This window comes from Spea bombifrons, chromosome 4 (assembly GCF_027358695.1).
Source record: "Spea bombifrons isolate aSpeBom1 chromosome 4, aSpeBom1.2.pri, whole genome shotgun sequence".
Taxonomy (NCBI): Eukaryota; Metazoa; Chordata; class Amphibia; order Anura; family Pelobatidae; genus Spea; species Spea bombifrons.
In genome coordinates this window covers 10,850,571-10,866,817 of record NC_071090.1, presented here as the reverse complement: position 1 = coordinate 10,866,817, position 16,247 = coordinate 10,850,571, and the positions used below count along the sequence as shown (strand labels likewise).

The 16,247-nt window shown below is 39.7% G+C and overlaps 3 protein-coding genes across 3 annotated transcripts in view; 2 read left to right on the top strand and 1 right to left on the bottom strand.

Annotated features, from left to right (window-relative positions):
* Nucleotides 1–9,855, top strand: part of IK (IK cytokine) — an 80,521-nt gene extending 70,666 nt beyond the window's left edge. The window contains exon 21 of the mRNA XM_053464158.1: nucleotides 9,844–9,855. The gene's annotated coding sequence lies outside the window, so the exon portion shown is untranslated. The remainder of the gene's footprint in view (nucleotides 1–9,843) is intronic.
* Nucleotides 3,789–10,885, top strand: LOC128491822 (UDP-glucose 6-dehydrogenase-like). Its single transcript, XM_053464161.1, has 12 exons — nucleotides 3,789–3,806; nucleotides 5,683–5,894; nucleotides 6,507–6,608; nucleotides 7,190–7,390; nucleotides 7,615–7,812; nucleotides 8,081–8,228; nucleotides 8,423–8,517; nucleotides 9,005–9,135; nucleotides 9,585–9,724; nucleotides 9,885–9,976; nucleotides 10,079–10,189; nucleotides 10,644–10,885. The coding sequence occupies exons 2-12, from the start codon at nucleotides 5,733–5,735 to the stop codon at nucleotides 10,743–10,745; spliced, it is 1,482 nt and encodes a 493-aa protein (XP_053320136.1). The 5' UTR covers nucleotides 3,789–3,806; nucleotides 5,683–5,732; the 3' UTR covers nucleotides 10,746–10,885.
* A 1,252-nt stretch (nucleotides 10,886–12,137) lies between these two features.
* LOC128490372 (dead end protein homolog 1-like) lies at nucleotides 12,138–15,110 on the bottom strand. The gene is made up of 3 exons (XM_053462227.1): nucleotides 14,993–15,110; nucleotides 12,913–13,374; nucleotides 12,138–12,640 (listed from the first exon to the last, which is right to left on the bottom strand). Exons 1-3 carry the CDS (start codon nucleotides 15,108–15,110, stop codon nucleotides 12,138–12,140), a joined length of 1,083 nt encoding a protein of 360 aa, XP_053318202.1.
* Nucleotides 15,111–16,247: the final 1,137 nt, after the last annotated feature.

The window sequence follows — 16,247 nt, the reverse complement described above, 5'->3', positions numbered from 1 at the left end:
TTTATTAAGTAAATACATTCAGTGCTCTAGAAATATACGAGTAACATGTTAATCGCATGTTTTTCTTACATTCTTTCAAATGTAAGAAAAAGTAGATTTTGGTCACTCTGCTTTTTGATGTCATTGACAGGTTTGGTCATCACCCGATAGATCGCTGCGTTCGCCTTTGCATATTTTTATAAAAGATTGTTTTGCTGATTCGTATTGTTTCTTTTTGTCCTTCTTATTTGTCATCTATGTGTGAATCAATCAATTAGAAGGGACTTGGATATACAATTGGTATAAACCGTTATTTTCACATGTTTTATTGTTTTCAGTAACAGATGATATTTTCATACATAGAAACGCAGAATATGGCGGCATTTTTGGCTATTTTTTTCTTCTGTAAGGAACCTCAATCGGGCCTTGGTTTTATCTGAGATTTATGATGGCCATGTGCCTATCCCATGCGTGCTTCAATTCTCTCACCGTATTAGCCTCTATCACTTCTGCTGGGACGCTGTTCCATTTCTCTGCCACCCTCCCTTATGCATGTTGGCACTACAGAATATGCTGGCGCTCCATAAATAAATATTAATGTGCTTTTTGGGTTAAAGAGAGAAAATGAAATAATATGAGTATATACTTACCAGTTAAATGGTTTATTTATATGAAACTTGATTACAACACTGTGTTTAAATATAAAAAAGGCTAACTAATACAGACCGTCATAACATAGGTAAGGAATTATCAGCTATTCTTGCCGTAGATGCAGAGCGATCAAGATTAGGGATCATGTCGGGGCTGTGGGCGATCTAAAGAGATTACACAATTTACAAGAGACCAGAACGATCAGCACTGTCTACTTCTTTATCTACGTCTCTGTCTTTCTGCAAAAACAAAGCTGGGAAGAAGGGAAATGCACATCGACGGTCATAACATTTGAGATGATGGCTAACCTGAAATAGTGCAGCGTGTAATACACACATGCGCTAAAATCTACATATACGCTAAAAACTACATATATGCTAAAATCTACATATACGCTAAAATCTACGTATACACTAAAATCTACATATACGCTAAAATATACATATACGCTAAAATATACATATACGCTAAAAACTACATATACGCTAAAATCTACATATACGCTTAAAACTACATATACGCTAAAATCTACATATACACTAAAATCTACATATACGCTAAAATATACATATACGCTAAAATATACATATACGCTAAAATCTACATATACGCTAAAATCTACATATACGCTTAAAACTACATATACGCTAAAATCTACATATACACTAAAATCTACATATACACTAAAATCTCGGGGCATTTCTCAGCAGAAAAAGCAAATAATAATAAAAAAAAAGCAAACAAACCACAGGGAGCGAAAAGAAGTAATAAAAATACAGGCCTATTGCTATTATACACTGAAAGAAGATGCAGTAGCCCGGGCACAAACTTATCAGAGGGGGGGTTTAATAAGTAATAAGTGTTTTCGTTCTTTGCTTTAAATTGTAACTTTATAAAGATTTTCTTCATACACTGTCCGGCAACGACAACCATCGTTACCAGTAACGACTGGACGTATGTGGTGGGAATTCCACTTTGTTACTCCCGGAGAAGCCATATTTGCCTAAATTGTGCCTTTTAGGGGCTATATTTTAGCTTTTCGCTCTATAGTTTGACACCTGATAACCAAAGTCACCGGTCTGGGGGGGGGGGGTCTGGCCCTTTTGTAATTCAAAATGAGAATCTGTCTGGACAGTAGACAAGCATTTGTTTTAACACAATCACATTAAACTAATTCCCTCTAATCTCCACCCAAAAGTAAGGCCATTTGCATTGAAAAACAACACATATCTAAAGAAAAGAACTCTGGGCTGCGTGGTGTAAATAGCATTATGCTTGCGCCACAAAAACCTGCATATAAAAAGATAATTTAGGAATGTTTAGCACAGATATTAGATTCCGGGACACTAATGGGACTAAAATGTACATTATTTAACAAAGAAATGTAATGAAAATAATTGAATAATCGGGTTTTGAGTCCTTTTGGTCCTATATCCCTTTTAAAGGGCCTTTGTTATAATTACTACAATCAAACCACATTCTCACTATTTTGTTTTAGCTGTTATTTACATTTCTTTTTCCAAAGTACAGCCTCCATATTGCCATAGTACATAGTTTACTTTGCAGCGTTCAGTATTTTATAATTTATAATTGAATACATTTTTATTATTATTTGTATTTTTATTTTTTTGTATTTTTTATTATATTACTATTGCTTTTATTTATATATATATATATATATTTATATAGCGACCACCACTTTATACAATACATACATTCAAGGGTTATGATTATGACAAAACTAGAATTGAGCAAGCTTACAATCATTCAAGGATATGTTTTTCCAGCAAATTTCACAACTTGCAGCCTCTCTGATATCTGCACTGAATTTATTTCATGCTACATCCTTGGCCGAACATTTCTTGAACAAAAATTCTTTATAACAAGTCAAAAAAAAAATAAAAAAAAAAATTGTTCATATTTGTGTATATTGGAACATCAGACTTAATTTTTCCCCAACACAAAAGAAAATAAAAAGTCAGCATTATACTCAATTTGCTGTAATTGTGAGTGCAGGAATCGACTAAGATCAATAGACACAAAAAAATATATAAAGTCTTGTTTATGAATGGAAATGTGTATTTTGCTTTATCACACATGGACTGCGTAATGGCACTCTTTATTTTTAGACTTTTATTTTCTATTTAACCCCTTCTATATATACGTTTAGAACCCTTCGCTATGGTTTTAGTGGTCCTTTTCCAAAAGAATCTGCGTGCGGGTGCTGAATTCCTAACACATTGACCGCTATTTTTTTTCCAATAAATATTTTTTTCCCCCAAAAGATTGTGGAATGCCTGTTCTATTGTGCAACCTTTTTGGCCATACGCACACGCACACACGCTACCACTCGAGTTCATTTAGAAAGTCCTTGTTTTTTTTTTTTTAAAGAAAATCACATTTTGTCCATTCAAATAACATGAAATGTATCAGAAATACAGTGTTAATGAAGTTGTTAATGTTGTAAATGACTCTTGTAGCTGGTAACGGCTGATTTTTAATGGAATATCTTTATAGGCTTACAGAAGCCCTTTATCACTCCCATCACTCCTGTGTTCCGATGGCACGTTGAGTTCACTAATCAAACTTTAAGTTAAAAAGGAAAACCCTTTTGCAATTGTTAGCACATTATATTGTATATAAATATAGTATATAAAATGATACTGCAAACGAAAATTCTTAATACCTATGTAATTATATTGTAATATGTATTATTTCATATTGTGATGTTATACCCCCCCCCAATTATCAGGTGGGGGGATGTTACTGTAGATCCCCTTATGATTGTAAATATAAAATATGCTATTTTAAACAGTACTAGTATGTATAGCAGATTCTCAAGCACTGTACAACAAGGTTATAACTGAGACAGAAGGTGTTAGAGGAGGGTAGCGTTGGTAGCATTACAAAGTGCCTGGCATAATATTTAATTAAATGCCCCCCTGTAGAGCTGGCTGCCATACCTACCCCATCTGTGTAAACAATGCTCATCTATTCAGCACTAATGCCCACCTCCTCACTACAGAGGATAGGTGTGTAGGGGGCGTGCCCTGCTGCCCCAAACTTTCCACCAATCACTGTCACAGTGGGTGGAGTCAGGTACAGTATTTAATAGGCTGGCTAAAGTTTTTCATTGAGGTTGCTCCCTGCGAATAGCAAAGGATTCTTGTGACCAGGTAAGTCTATGCATCGAAGTCTATATACTTATATAATACAATATATAATGGAAGATACAGCTAAATTGCTCTGTTAAGATTCTTGTATATCATGCATTATTGAATTATTAGACTCTATACATATATATTATTAAATATATACTATATATACTATATATAATGGAAGATACAGCTAAATTGGTCTGTTAAGATTGTTGTATATCATGCATTATTGAATTATTAGACTCTATACATATATATTATTAAATATATACTATATATAATGGAAGATACAGCTAAATTGGTCTGTTAAGATTCTTGTATATCATACATTATTGAATTGTTAGACTTGTATAGTAACTCTAGTGATGTGTATCTGTGTACAGTATATATATATATATATATATATATATATATATATATTTATATATATATACGGCTGCTTTGTATATATTTACATTGCTCAGCTGAAAGTTTTAGAGAAGCATCCATCGTGAATGTGTTCTTATAACATGGTACTTACAATGTCTCCGGTGTGTTCTGCACATATGTTGTCCAGCAGCTGGAGTGTTAAATGGCCGGGTTAGGATGTAAGTGTGGCAGTGGGATACCCACAGGCAGGGGAGGTCTGGGGCAGGAAATGGGGCCCCTGAATGACTGATCTCCTCTCCTGCTTTGCAATTACCCAGGGAGAGAGGGGGGAGCTGTCATTCTGAATGGGTGGGGGGTCCTGTATATACGTCTGTAACCTGGGATGAGCATAGCTGTTTAACCCTTCCCCTGCCATTGTAACGGTGTACATTTGGTTACTTTTTACTGATCTTTTTACTGCGCTTTAATACAAAGGAGCGCTAATTACCGCATCTCAGCAATTCTCAGACTTGGCTAACGGGTGCACCAACTCCCATCAGCCCCGGCCACCACAATCGTGCATTTTGTTCGGTTTGGAATAAACAGGCAGTCTTTATAGTGGCCGCGCTGACACTGGAACGGCTGGAGATCTGTGAATGTCCCGCTTCAGTGTCGGTGCAGCGGCCGGGCTCCGGGCTTCCCTACAGAGCCGTCTTTGTTGCTCTTACAGAATCACCCGCCCCCCCCCCGTGATCGCGGAGCCGGGAATCTGCGGTTTGTGAGCCGGGGTTATAATCACAGCCCTGTCTCCAAACAGAACTTAGCTTGTCCTAGGAGAGGGTGCATGGAGGAGGTCATTCAATATACATAGAGCTCCATACAAGTGTGTGTGTATAGATATATATAATATAGATATATCCTATTTATTTAATGTATATATTATTTAATCTTTTCATGTTTGTTATTGTTTGATGAGGGAAATCTTAATGTATTCATCCTGGTAAAACACTTCTAAAAAATAAACAATATAATATATATATATATATGTTTATCAGTCATTTTTACAAGGCAGAGCATTACGATTGCCTCCAGGAGCCGTTTTGTTACATATGGCAATAATTGCTCAATAACTCGGTCCTCTGGGGCGGTAAAATACCCCCATCTGAGCTTAATGACAAAATGATGTGGTTTCTTAGGTATATATCTGCCCGATGACGAAGTGCAATACTGTATCCAGGGCGCGCTGATTTACAATGTGTGTTTACAGAGGCCATTCATTGAAGCCAGATGTCACACATATGTGTCCTATAATTCATGCAACCGGAGACGTCATCGCACAAAGAAAGCGGAGTCTTAAAATTCTGACGATACCTCTCTATAGATAAACTGGAAGGGAATATTCAATAACATCCATTGTTATTCAGCGCATTTTGTTGTCTGTAATGAATGTTCAGGCTGTGCGGTTCTAGGTTGTTAACTTTTCTTCGTAGTTTTCCGGTTCAACAAAAAGACACTTTATAATTGCCGTCTTTTTCCCTCTTTCCAGGATAAGAAGCTATTTTATTTACTACCGATCAGTCCGTCCCGAGATTAAACATGTTTCAGGTGAAGAACATCTGCTGCATTGGTGCCGGGTACGTGGGAGGTCCAACCTGTACCGTCATAGCCCAGATGTGTCCCGACGTCACGGTCACCGTGGTGGACATCAACGAAGCCAGAATCCAAGCTTGGAACTCGGATAAACTCCCCATCTACGAGGTATTTTACGTTATTTTATCAGATCCATATCTAAAAGCGCATCACACAGCTACATTTGACTGTTCTATACAGTAAATATTACACCCATATACTCATAGTATAAGGGACTGGTGAGCTGGGATTGTATTTCATGCCTGGAATTTAATATGAAACTGCGGCTGACGAACATGACTAAATCTCACACAGCTGCAGTGTTTGTAACAGGGTTATTAGGGTGTTGTCTTGAGTTGCTACTATGTAATCGGAATATTGTGATTAAATCCCATAATCACACATAAAACCCCCCACATTTCCGAAATCTGATAAGTGACTATAAACCTAAAATCTCCTAAACTGAGAAAGTATGTGTAATGCTGAACTTTCGCTGCACACACCACACCCTGTTGCCCCTGGACTATGATGTCTATGATGACGGCGATATTGCGCAATTCAGAATCGGTGGGAAAAAACGGAAATATCATCTTTTGGAAAGACTGAAACTATAACGGATTTACGTCATATATTAAACTGTACCTTATACAAAAAAAAAAAGTTTAAAATTTGTCACTACTTTGCTGTAGAGTCTGTCTTCCTAACTAGTTGGTTAAATATTCCCATTCTCCTTCTCTGTAGCCTGGTCTCCAAGAAGTGGTGGAATCTTGCAGGGGGAAGAACCTTTTCTTTTCAACCAACATCCCCGAAGCCATCAGAAAAGCCGACATTATCTTTATTTCGGTAAGTTACATCGCAACAAGAAAGCTCCGTTTCCGGAAAGAAGACCGGTGGCCATTCTGAGTCTAATGGCCCAATGTGTTTACATTAACTTGCAAGCTTAAGAAGAACAGATTTGCCACAACCATAATTATAGTACCATGATCATATTTTTGTTATTTTTGTTTAAGTAAATATATTTTATTTAGAAAATTACAAAATACACATCATCTGTAACAATACATACTCTGCTACATGGAATCATTTTGCGGGGTTAAAAAAAATATCAATGTCCAGGGGTTCTCAGAGGGCACCATGATCTCCTTTGGAAAACACAACATCTATTATAGTCAACTAGGACATATTATCACGTATAAAGCGCCGACCCGTTTCACAGTTCTGCAAGGCAGCATCAGCACACCATCACATGTAAGGAGAAATATCTGTCACATTTCGTTCTTGCATGTGTTGGTGGTGTGGACTCTTGGATTTGATGTTCACCAAAGCTTAAGGTGGCACTCATCAATTCTCCATCGTGTTGGGAATGACGCAAAACATTTTCAGTTCCATTAAAGTAATAATAATGTTAAATATTTCCCCAACAGGTCAATACTCCCACAAAGACCTTTGGCATGGGTAAGGGTCGGGCAGCTGACCTTAAATACGTTGAAGCGTGTGCAAGGCAAATTGCAGAGATAGCTGATGGATACAAGATAGTGGTAGAAAAGAGTACCGTACCAGTAAGAGCAGCAGAAATTATTCGACGGATCTTCAAAACAAGCACCAAGCCCAGCCTTTCTTTCCAAGTAAGCATGAACCTTAACTTAACATGAACCGTAACTTTTCTGCAGTAGCAACAAATAGGTATCTTAATAATTACTACTTAGTCACCGATTTGACTGAGAACCAATGATGTTGGTTTCTAAGTTCTCAAGATACGTTTTATTAGAATTTGGGAATGTTGTGTAGTTTAACGCAAGATTCTATTGCATGTTCTTAAAGCATATTTCTTTCTCCTCCTCGTCATCAGGTTTTATCTAACCCCGAGTTCTTGGCAGAAGGTACAGCCATTGAAAACTTAAAGAACCCAGACAGAATCCTTATTGGAGGTGATGACAACCCAGGAGGACAGGAGGCCATTGCAACTCTCAGTGCCATTTATGAGCACTGGGTTCCCAAGAGCAAAATTATCACCACCAACACCTGGTCATCTGAGCTTTCAAAGCTGGTAAGAAATTGCCCCTAGATTGTTCCTAAGCTAACACTTTTTAAAAATCATGTACATCAGGGCTGCACAACTTACCACTCGAGGGACGTAGTTAATAAATATTTCATTGATGTTCATTGAGATTGCAAAAATATGTGGTCCATGAGGACTGGAGTTGTGCACCTCGATCTACATATTTGCTTATAGGTACAAATCTAAATGTTGTACATTATCATGCTGCTTCACTGCTTCTCAATGCCAATTAATGACATTAATGTTCTTTTTCCAGGCAGCCAATGCTTTCCTGGCTCAGCGAATCAGCAGCATTAACTCAATCAGCGCTCTGTGCGAGATCACAGGAGCCGATGTTGGAGAGGTGGCACACGCCATCGGTACGGATCAACGCATAGGACGGCCTTTCCTCCAAGCTAGTATCGGTAAGTTTCCCCGTAAACTATCAAGCTTACCCTCCATGTCAAGGAGTTAAAACCACAACTCAAATGGCACCTCTCCTTTTGTGTCAGCAACGCCAGAACATCCATCATATAAAGAGAAAGCAGCCAACGATACTTTACTGGTAGACCCGGGTAGCAGAAAAGGTTTCACGATTATTTCCAAATTATTTATGCAGGTTTTGGAGGGAGCTGTTTCCAGAAGGATATTTTGAATCTTATCTACATCTGTGAGACACTCAGTCTTCATGAGGTGGCTATGTATTGGCAGCAGGTAAGAGTTCCTCCTCCCCATTTCTCTCATTTTTGAAACCACATTCATTTTGTTTAGGACGACTAGAAGCAGACTTTTTAAAAGCGAAATCTTAGGATGTATGTTTTATGGCTATATTTGCCAATAGTTTAAAGTGCATCCAGAAAGCGACCCAGACTTGCCATCGAACAAACGAAATGGCCAGTAGGGCCAACGCTCAATGGCACCCCCTACGCGTCCTCGTTAGTGGCCAGCAAATTTCCCTGAAGCTTCAGGGCTGATCTGAAACCCCTGCTTGGTGCCGACATTGCACCGGAGGCAACTTTACGGGAAGCTACATTTTGAAGCAATAGTCTTTTCAACAACTCATGGCTGTCCAATATGGCCCATGTCAATGCATTGTATGGAAGCATTTATATACGTAACATTTATGATCGTTGAATATGTGGAAAGAAATGCACTATTTCTATCTATGGCATTTGACTAAAGGAATAAACCTTGCTTGCAGGTACTGGAAATAAACGACTACCAGCGCCGAAGGTTTGCTTCTCGCATCGTAAGCTGCCTCTTTAACACAGTAGCCGACAAGAAGCTTGCTGTTCTGGGATTTTCCTTCAAGAAAGATACTGGAGACACAAGGTAATTGTTACGTGTGACAATGTTAGTTTTTTTTGTAACAGATCTTTGCTAGCGTGGTTCCAGAACCCAATGCACTCAAATACTCAAGAAGGCCTACCCCCCATGCTACATATGTTCCTGTATGAAGGAATTATTGAAGTTTCTCTAGTCAAGCAAAAAGCGGTGAGATCAGTGGTCCCAATGTGGTCATCACTGCTCCATCTGTCAAAAGAATCTACATCTTCGGTAACCGAGTCTTTTTACAAAAGGGTTAAATGTAGAAGGGATGGAACCACATGTATATGACATGACATTGTCCTAAAGCTTTCACACCTGCAAAAGCATACATACAATGCAAACCTATTTCGAAGCATGCTTTACCTCCCCTAAAGGTGTCGCTGTTTCATAGAATACAGAAACAAGCTTTTAGTACTTTGGGTATTTGCTGAACTTGTGTTATATGTTTGTAGAGAGTCCTCCAGTATCTACGTGTGCAAATATTTGATGGACGAAGGGGCCCATCTAGCTATATACGATCCAAAAGTATCAAGAGAACAGATTATTCGCGACCTTTCTCACCCAACCATATCCGGAGACAATCCAGAGCGAGGTACGGTCACATCTGTTACTGCTTTTATGTATTAGCATAAAACTTTTTGGTGCGATTCCATGCATCTTAACGCTGTAAGAACCGGTAGCTATTCCTACAATAAAGAGATGCTAAGTTTTTTTTTGTGTGTTTCTAATCCATTCTGTGTGTTTTGTTGCAGTGTCAGAATTGGTATCTATTGCATCAGAGCCCTACGAAGCTTGTGAGAATACACACGCTCTTTTAATCTGTACCGAATGGGATCTTTTCAAGGTAAAAAAAAATAATGTATATATGTATATATATAAATATGTAAAAATGTGGGTGCTTATGATACATTTACAACAGAAACGAACTCTTCCTTCTCTCAATCAGGATCTGGACTACGAGAGAATCTATCAGAAAATGTTAAAGCCCGCGTTTATTTTTGACGGAAGGAGAGTATTGGATGGTTTACACAAGAAACTGCTGCAAATTGGGTTCCAGGTAGGTCTTAAAAAAAAAAAAAAAAAAAAAAAAAAAAAAACTCTAGATTTAACGATCCTAAAACGTTATCTGGAGAGCCCTCTCTGAAACAGGACTATTAACAGTCCTGCTCCAAGATTCATTGAATAATCTAAAACAAATTAACATTGTGGCTTCATTTATATCCGGTTTATAGATGCTGCTCTTAGGGCCTTAAAGAGTAAAGGTTTAGATGTTGTCCATAAAAAAAGGACCATGTATAACATTTTATCTGAAACGTTCAACCAATATATTAAGAGGAAAGGGGAAGAATCACCTATGTGTATAATACTGTGCTATCCAGTATCAAGCAACCGTATCAGGCTTTTGCTTAATGTGCCTGTTAATTATAAGAGAAATGTAAAGTTTCATTTGCTTATTCCTAAAATCCTGGGGTATTTTGGGAACTGACCCGGTTTTTCCTTTTGTATTTAAGGTGGAAACCATTGGAAAGAAAGTATACCCAAACACTACAGTAGCTCCTGTTTACAATCCGAGACAGCAAGATCCAACACCAGTGAAGAAAGTTAGAATATAACTTCTATTGTGAGAACCTTCTTCCTTGGACAAAGTCATTTTATTGTTCCCAGTGGTAATGCCAGGCTCCATGTTGTATTTTTCCCCATGACCAATGTAGCAGTCAGTATTTTAGTGTGCTAGAAAAGAAAAGTTCTGCCACTTGGTTATATATATATATATATATATATATATATATATATATATATATATATATATATATATATTTGGGCTACTGAAAGTTAGGGGAGGTGGGGGTTAATTTAGGGGCAGTTATGGTTAGTGGGGTGTTTAGGGTTAATTTAGGGGCAGTTATGGTTAATTGGGTGTTTAGGGTTAATTTAGGAGCAGCTGTGGTTAATGGGGTGTTTGGGGTTAATTTGAGGCAGTTGTGGTTAATGGTGTGTTTAGGGTTAATTTAGGGGATGCTGTGGTTGATGGGGTCTTTAGGGTTAATTTAGGGGATGCTGTGGTTAAGGGGGTGTTAAGGGTTAATTTAGGGGCAGTTATGGTTAATGGGGAGTTTAGGGTTAATTTAGGGGAATCTAAATCCTGGGGGCAGTGAAGTGACATATCTGGGGGTATAAGGCATATACAGTATATAAGGCATATGTGGGGAGGGCAGTGTGACATGTCTGGGGAGGACGGAGTGGTGTATCAGGGTGTATAAGGCATATCTGGGGGTAGAGTGGCATATCTGGGGGTAGAGAAGTGGCATGTCTGGGAGGCAGGGTGGCATGTCTGGGGAGGATGGAGTGGGGTATCAGGGGATATAAGGCGTATCAGGCACAGTGGCAGATGTGGAGTGGCAGATGTGGGAGGCAGCGTGGCATATGTGGGAGGCATTGTGGAGTGGCAGATGTGGGAGGCAGCATGGCGTGGCATATGTGGGGAGGGCAGGGTGGCATGTCTGGGGAGGATGGAGTGGTGTTTCAGGGGGTATAAGGCGTATCGGGCACAGTGGCATGTGGGGGGTAGAGTGGAGTGGCAGATGTGGGAGGCAGCGTGGCGTGGCAGATGTGGGAGGCAGCGTGGAGTGGTATATGTGGGAGGCAGCGTGGAGTGGCAGATGTGGGAGGCAGCGTGGAGTGGCAGATGTGGGAGGCAGCGTGGAGTGCTGTGGTAGGCAGCGTGGCATATGTGGGGGGGGCAGCATGGCATGTATGGGAGGCAGCGTAGCAAGCCTGGGCTCAAATGTGCATATATTGGGGGGCTGGTTGGGAAATAAAGACAAGAAATTTATTATCAAAGTTTTTTTATTCTGCTGTTTGTATTTAACATCATTTGTTTAGTAATTTATTTTAAATAAATGAAAAATTTACATTCATTTTTTTTATCCGATTAATCGAAAAAATAATCGGCCAACTAATCGATTATTAAAATAATCGTTAGTTGCAGCCCTAAAACCATATGTTCACAAGCTGGATACAGACTTAATGTTCCTACAATTATAATATGGAAAGAATCTGACCCTATAGGGGGAAGGGTCAAGATATTTCTGGAGCGGTCTACTGGCTGGGGAAGTAGGCTTAACCACAAACTTACCTAGTTTCGCCAAGATATTGAGCGCCACCACCTCTTTGGCCTTCTCATGTTTTTCAGTTGGTATAAGATTTTCCCCAATTAGCCAAGCGTAGCCAGTAAAAGGAGTGCTGTAGTTTGGAATCACTACACGGTACCAAAACCGCTGCCATCCACATGAGCTCATGCTCAGAAACTTTATCAGAAACAGGGGCTGGCCAAGATGCCACTTTTGGCAGAGCCTGTTCAGGCTGTTTGTAGCAGAGCTCTCAGGATTCAGCTCATACAAGGGAGAGCCGACCATGAACTGCGTAGGTCTAGGGGATTCCAGCTTCTGTTTTATATCAGACTTCAGCCAGTCCACAGTCAAAGAGTGCCCACCAAGAAGCTGAGATCCTGAGTGGGGGGAAAAACAAAAACAACACTTTTAGGCAGAACTAAACTGGTCTAATCAATACTGAATGCCCATTTTTCTGGGGAAAAAGGAGATGCTCCATATATTCAATATAGCTACACTCAATCCCAATGGTCCCTCCACATGGCTCACTAAGCGAAGTGTCATACGCTCTATGGAGATACAAGACTAATTCCGTTCAAGTGGGCTTTACTGGTGCAAAACACACAAACATACAGCTTCTACATAGAAGAATGCCATGTATGCAACATACCTTCACTTAGGCTCTTTTTAGCTAGAGCGGCTGCTCTGTGCGAGTTGTACTTTACTACCGCCATTATTTCATCTTTTTTGGTGAGGCTCGGGTGCAGAAGTACCTCCTCCACGCCAAAAGTCATCTCACGTAAGGCGCTCAAAAGTTTGACTTTATCCAGAAGACATGGGAGACCATCTAGCGTGATCTCACACTTTTCTGTACTTCTGCAGACAAAGATCCTGCAGCCACTCTTAATTTCAAAGCCATTTAATGCAGAAATGGCAGAAAATGCATATCTCTTACTCACATAGCGGGCATAAGCAAAACCCCGATTGAGGCCACTAAAGGTCATCATTAATCTAAACTCATATAGCTTGCCAACACGTTGAAACAATGGTATTAGCTGGTCTTCATAGAGATCTTGTGGTATTTTGCCAATAAAAACCTCTGACCCACTTCCCGGGGCATGCCCGACCCAGCCTGCCGAGAAAAATAAAAAACATAACAAAAGACTACATCATTTATCAGATAGCGTTATAACATACCATGTAGAAGAATCGGGTGTCACCGATATATCTAAAGATGTTTCAAGCCAACCTCACCATTTCACAGACAGTACAATAAGCAACCCTTCTGAGGAAACCTTTCAGAGTTGTGACTATTCCAAGTGGTTTCTGGGTCTGGATCATACAATTTTACTGTAATTAAATTCTGTAATTTGTTCTCCATTACATAACATTGTTATTTTTTTTTATACTGTGCCAACAATGTACACGGCACATATTAAATAGCCTATCGCATAGGATAGGGAGAGAGAGACAGACAAAAGGATGGTATAGACAGACTTTCACACTGAGAAATTTGTTAACTGGTAACAGGACACTTAACGCTTTAAGTGCCAGGTATCAAAGCAAGCTTTCACCTGAGAGACAAGGCCAATGTCTGAATAGTTATATTTTTGGGTAACCTAATGAACACGTTACACTTTGGTTGAAGATTGTTTTCCAAGAAAGGTCATGCGACTCCTTTAGTTTTAAAGGGACAGTTTAATGACATCTCACTATAGAAAAATGCATTTTAATGTAGTCTGGAGTCTCCTCAAGGCAAACCATAATGGGAGAAAGTTAACTGAAGCGTTGCCCCTTCCTCCGCTATACATGCCCAACTGATACGCTAATTTTATACCTAAATTTCATAAAGTCTAAATTAGTAAATGTATCATACATGTAGTTGCACATACATGGACCAGACAGATCAAATACTTGCAATCTGTTCTTAAATGAGAAACTAGAATAAAGGTAACCAAGTGTCTGCTCCCAGGATCATGCAAGGATCCCATGTATCACACATGTAGCCCTTTCCTGTAAACACATTAGCTATCTACGATTAGAGCGACAATCCAGCCATTGTATGCAATTTATAGGATAGCTGTCCCTTTAAATTCTGCTCAATGCCCTCATGTGCCTTTGCCGTTTTCCCCTGACCCCCAGTTAAACGCCTAGTAATGTATGGTGTTCAGCCAATCACATCACCCTGCCCCTGATATACTCTCCTCCAGTCAGCTCCAGCACTGGTTACGGGGACGCTGAGGGCAGTGTATGTACAAACCCCAGCACACATGCAATGGAAAGCACTTCCAACACGAACGCTTTCCTACCACTGACTGACTGCTTCAAACAAGCAATCGGCTGTAAGAAGTGTCAGACCACAGAGGAGGGCAGCAACAGCAGAAATATAACTTCTAGGTCAGGTTAAGTGCTTTTTTGTTTTTATCCATTTATAAAGCACCAGCAATTTATACAGCGCTTCGTACAATATATATCCAAGGGGTGTGACAAGACTAGAACCAACAGACTAAAACTGATACATTATGGGGAGAGGGCCCTGCTTGCAAGCTTACAATAGAAAAGTGAATATTTAACTTCTGATAACTTTAATATGATTTTTCTATAATAGGCGTGTCCGTGACCTACACGGGTCCTTTAAAACGTGAACTTTCTTCTCCCTCCCACACAATAAGACAGAAGCCATCTTGAACATTAGTGGTAATACAGGACATCGACACAGCCAAGCAAGCGCAAGCAGAATGAGACATTACCTGGAGGAGGGCCACCATATATCCGCTGCCCATTTATTTGTACTAGGTTAGTCTTGGTCTCCTTTACCCAGGTCACTAGGGCAACTTTATTTTCATCGTTTATTCCATTTATCCACATCTGCAATAAAAAAAAATACCTGACCACACCAAGAACACTTAAATCATTCAACACAAACACTATAAACCCTATGCATTCTTTTTACTATACCACTTACATGGTTGCACTTAGGAAATAGGAAAAGGTGGTTTAACCAAAGCAAAACCACCTTTTAATCCAAATGTCCATCATGTAGGTCATGAATGGGTTAATGTTGCATACAATAGCTACAGAACAGAAAAACATAAGTGCTACTTACTGAAAGCTGTTTTTCCCTGCACATCCCTGGTGACACTAAAGATAGACTACTCTGTACCAGAGATAGGGCACAACTCTAAATTATAACACCCCTCTCCACCTAGTGACCCTGAGCAAATAACAAAGACCACCTCAGAAAACCACCTTAATGCACCTTAAAAGAGGAAATTATTCATAGGAAAAAAGGGGGAGTGACAGCGCGTCACCAGGGATCAGCAGCTCTCGGTAAGTAGAACCCACCATTTCCCCGCAGTCCCTGGTGAAACTACAGACAGATTCAGCAAAGAACAAAAATGGGAGGGAAATGGAAATCAAAGACCGGATTCCAAAATCTTTTGGCCAAAGGCAGAGTCCTCTCTGGCCAGGTAGTCAAATCTATAATGTTCAGAAAAGGTATGGCGGCTACTCCATGTAGCAGTCTCACAGATTTGGTCAGGAGGAATCAAAAAACTGCACAGGAGGTTGAGACGGCTGGAGTGGGCATGGCTACTAGATGGTGGATTCTTGCCTGCTAGAATAAGCCGCTCTGCTATTAGATATGATTCAGTTAGCTATGGGTCCGTTTGGAAACATTGAAACCTGTATTAGGTCCCGTGGTGGCAACGAACAGGATGAGTCCTTTCCAAATAGACAGAGATCCATCTCTTCAGATCTAGAGTGAGAAGACACATTTTGAGGAGATAGAAAAAAAATGGCAGGTTGACTTCATGGGTCCAACAGAATGAAGAGTGGACTTTAGGTGCAAGTTCCAGGGGCTGCAAAACGAGAACTTTATCTGGGAAGTGCCGTTTTTAATGACAGAAGGTGAAGAGAAACAGATTGAAGAGGCTTGAATGAACAGAGACAAAGTTGTTTCAAAACAAGATTAAGGTTCCAGGGGACCATCCTGAGGTTTGATTT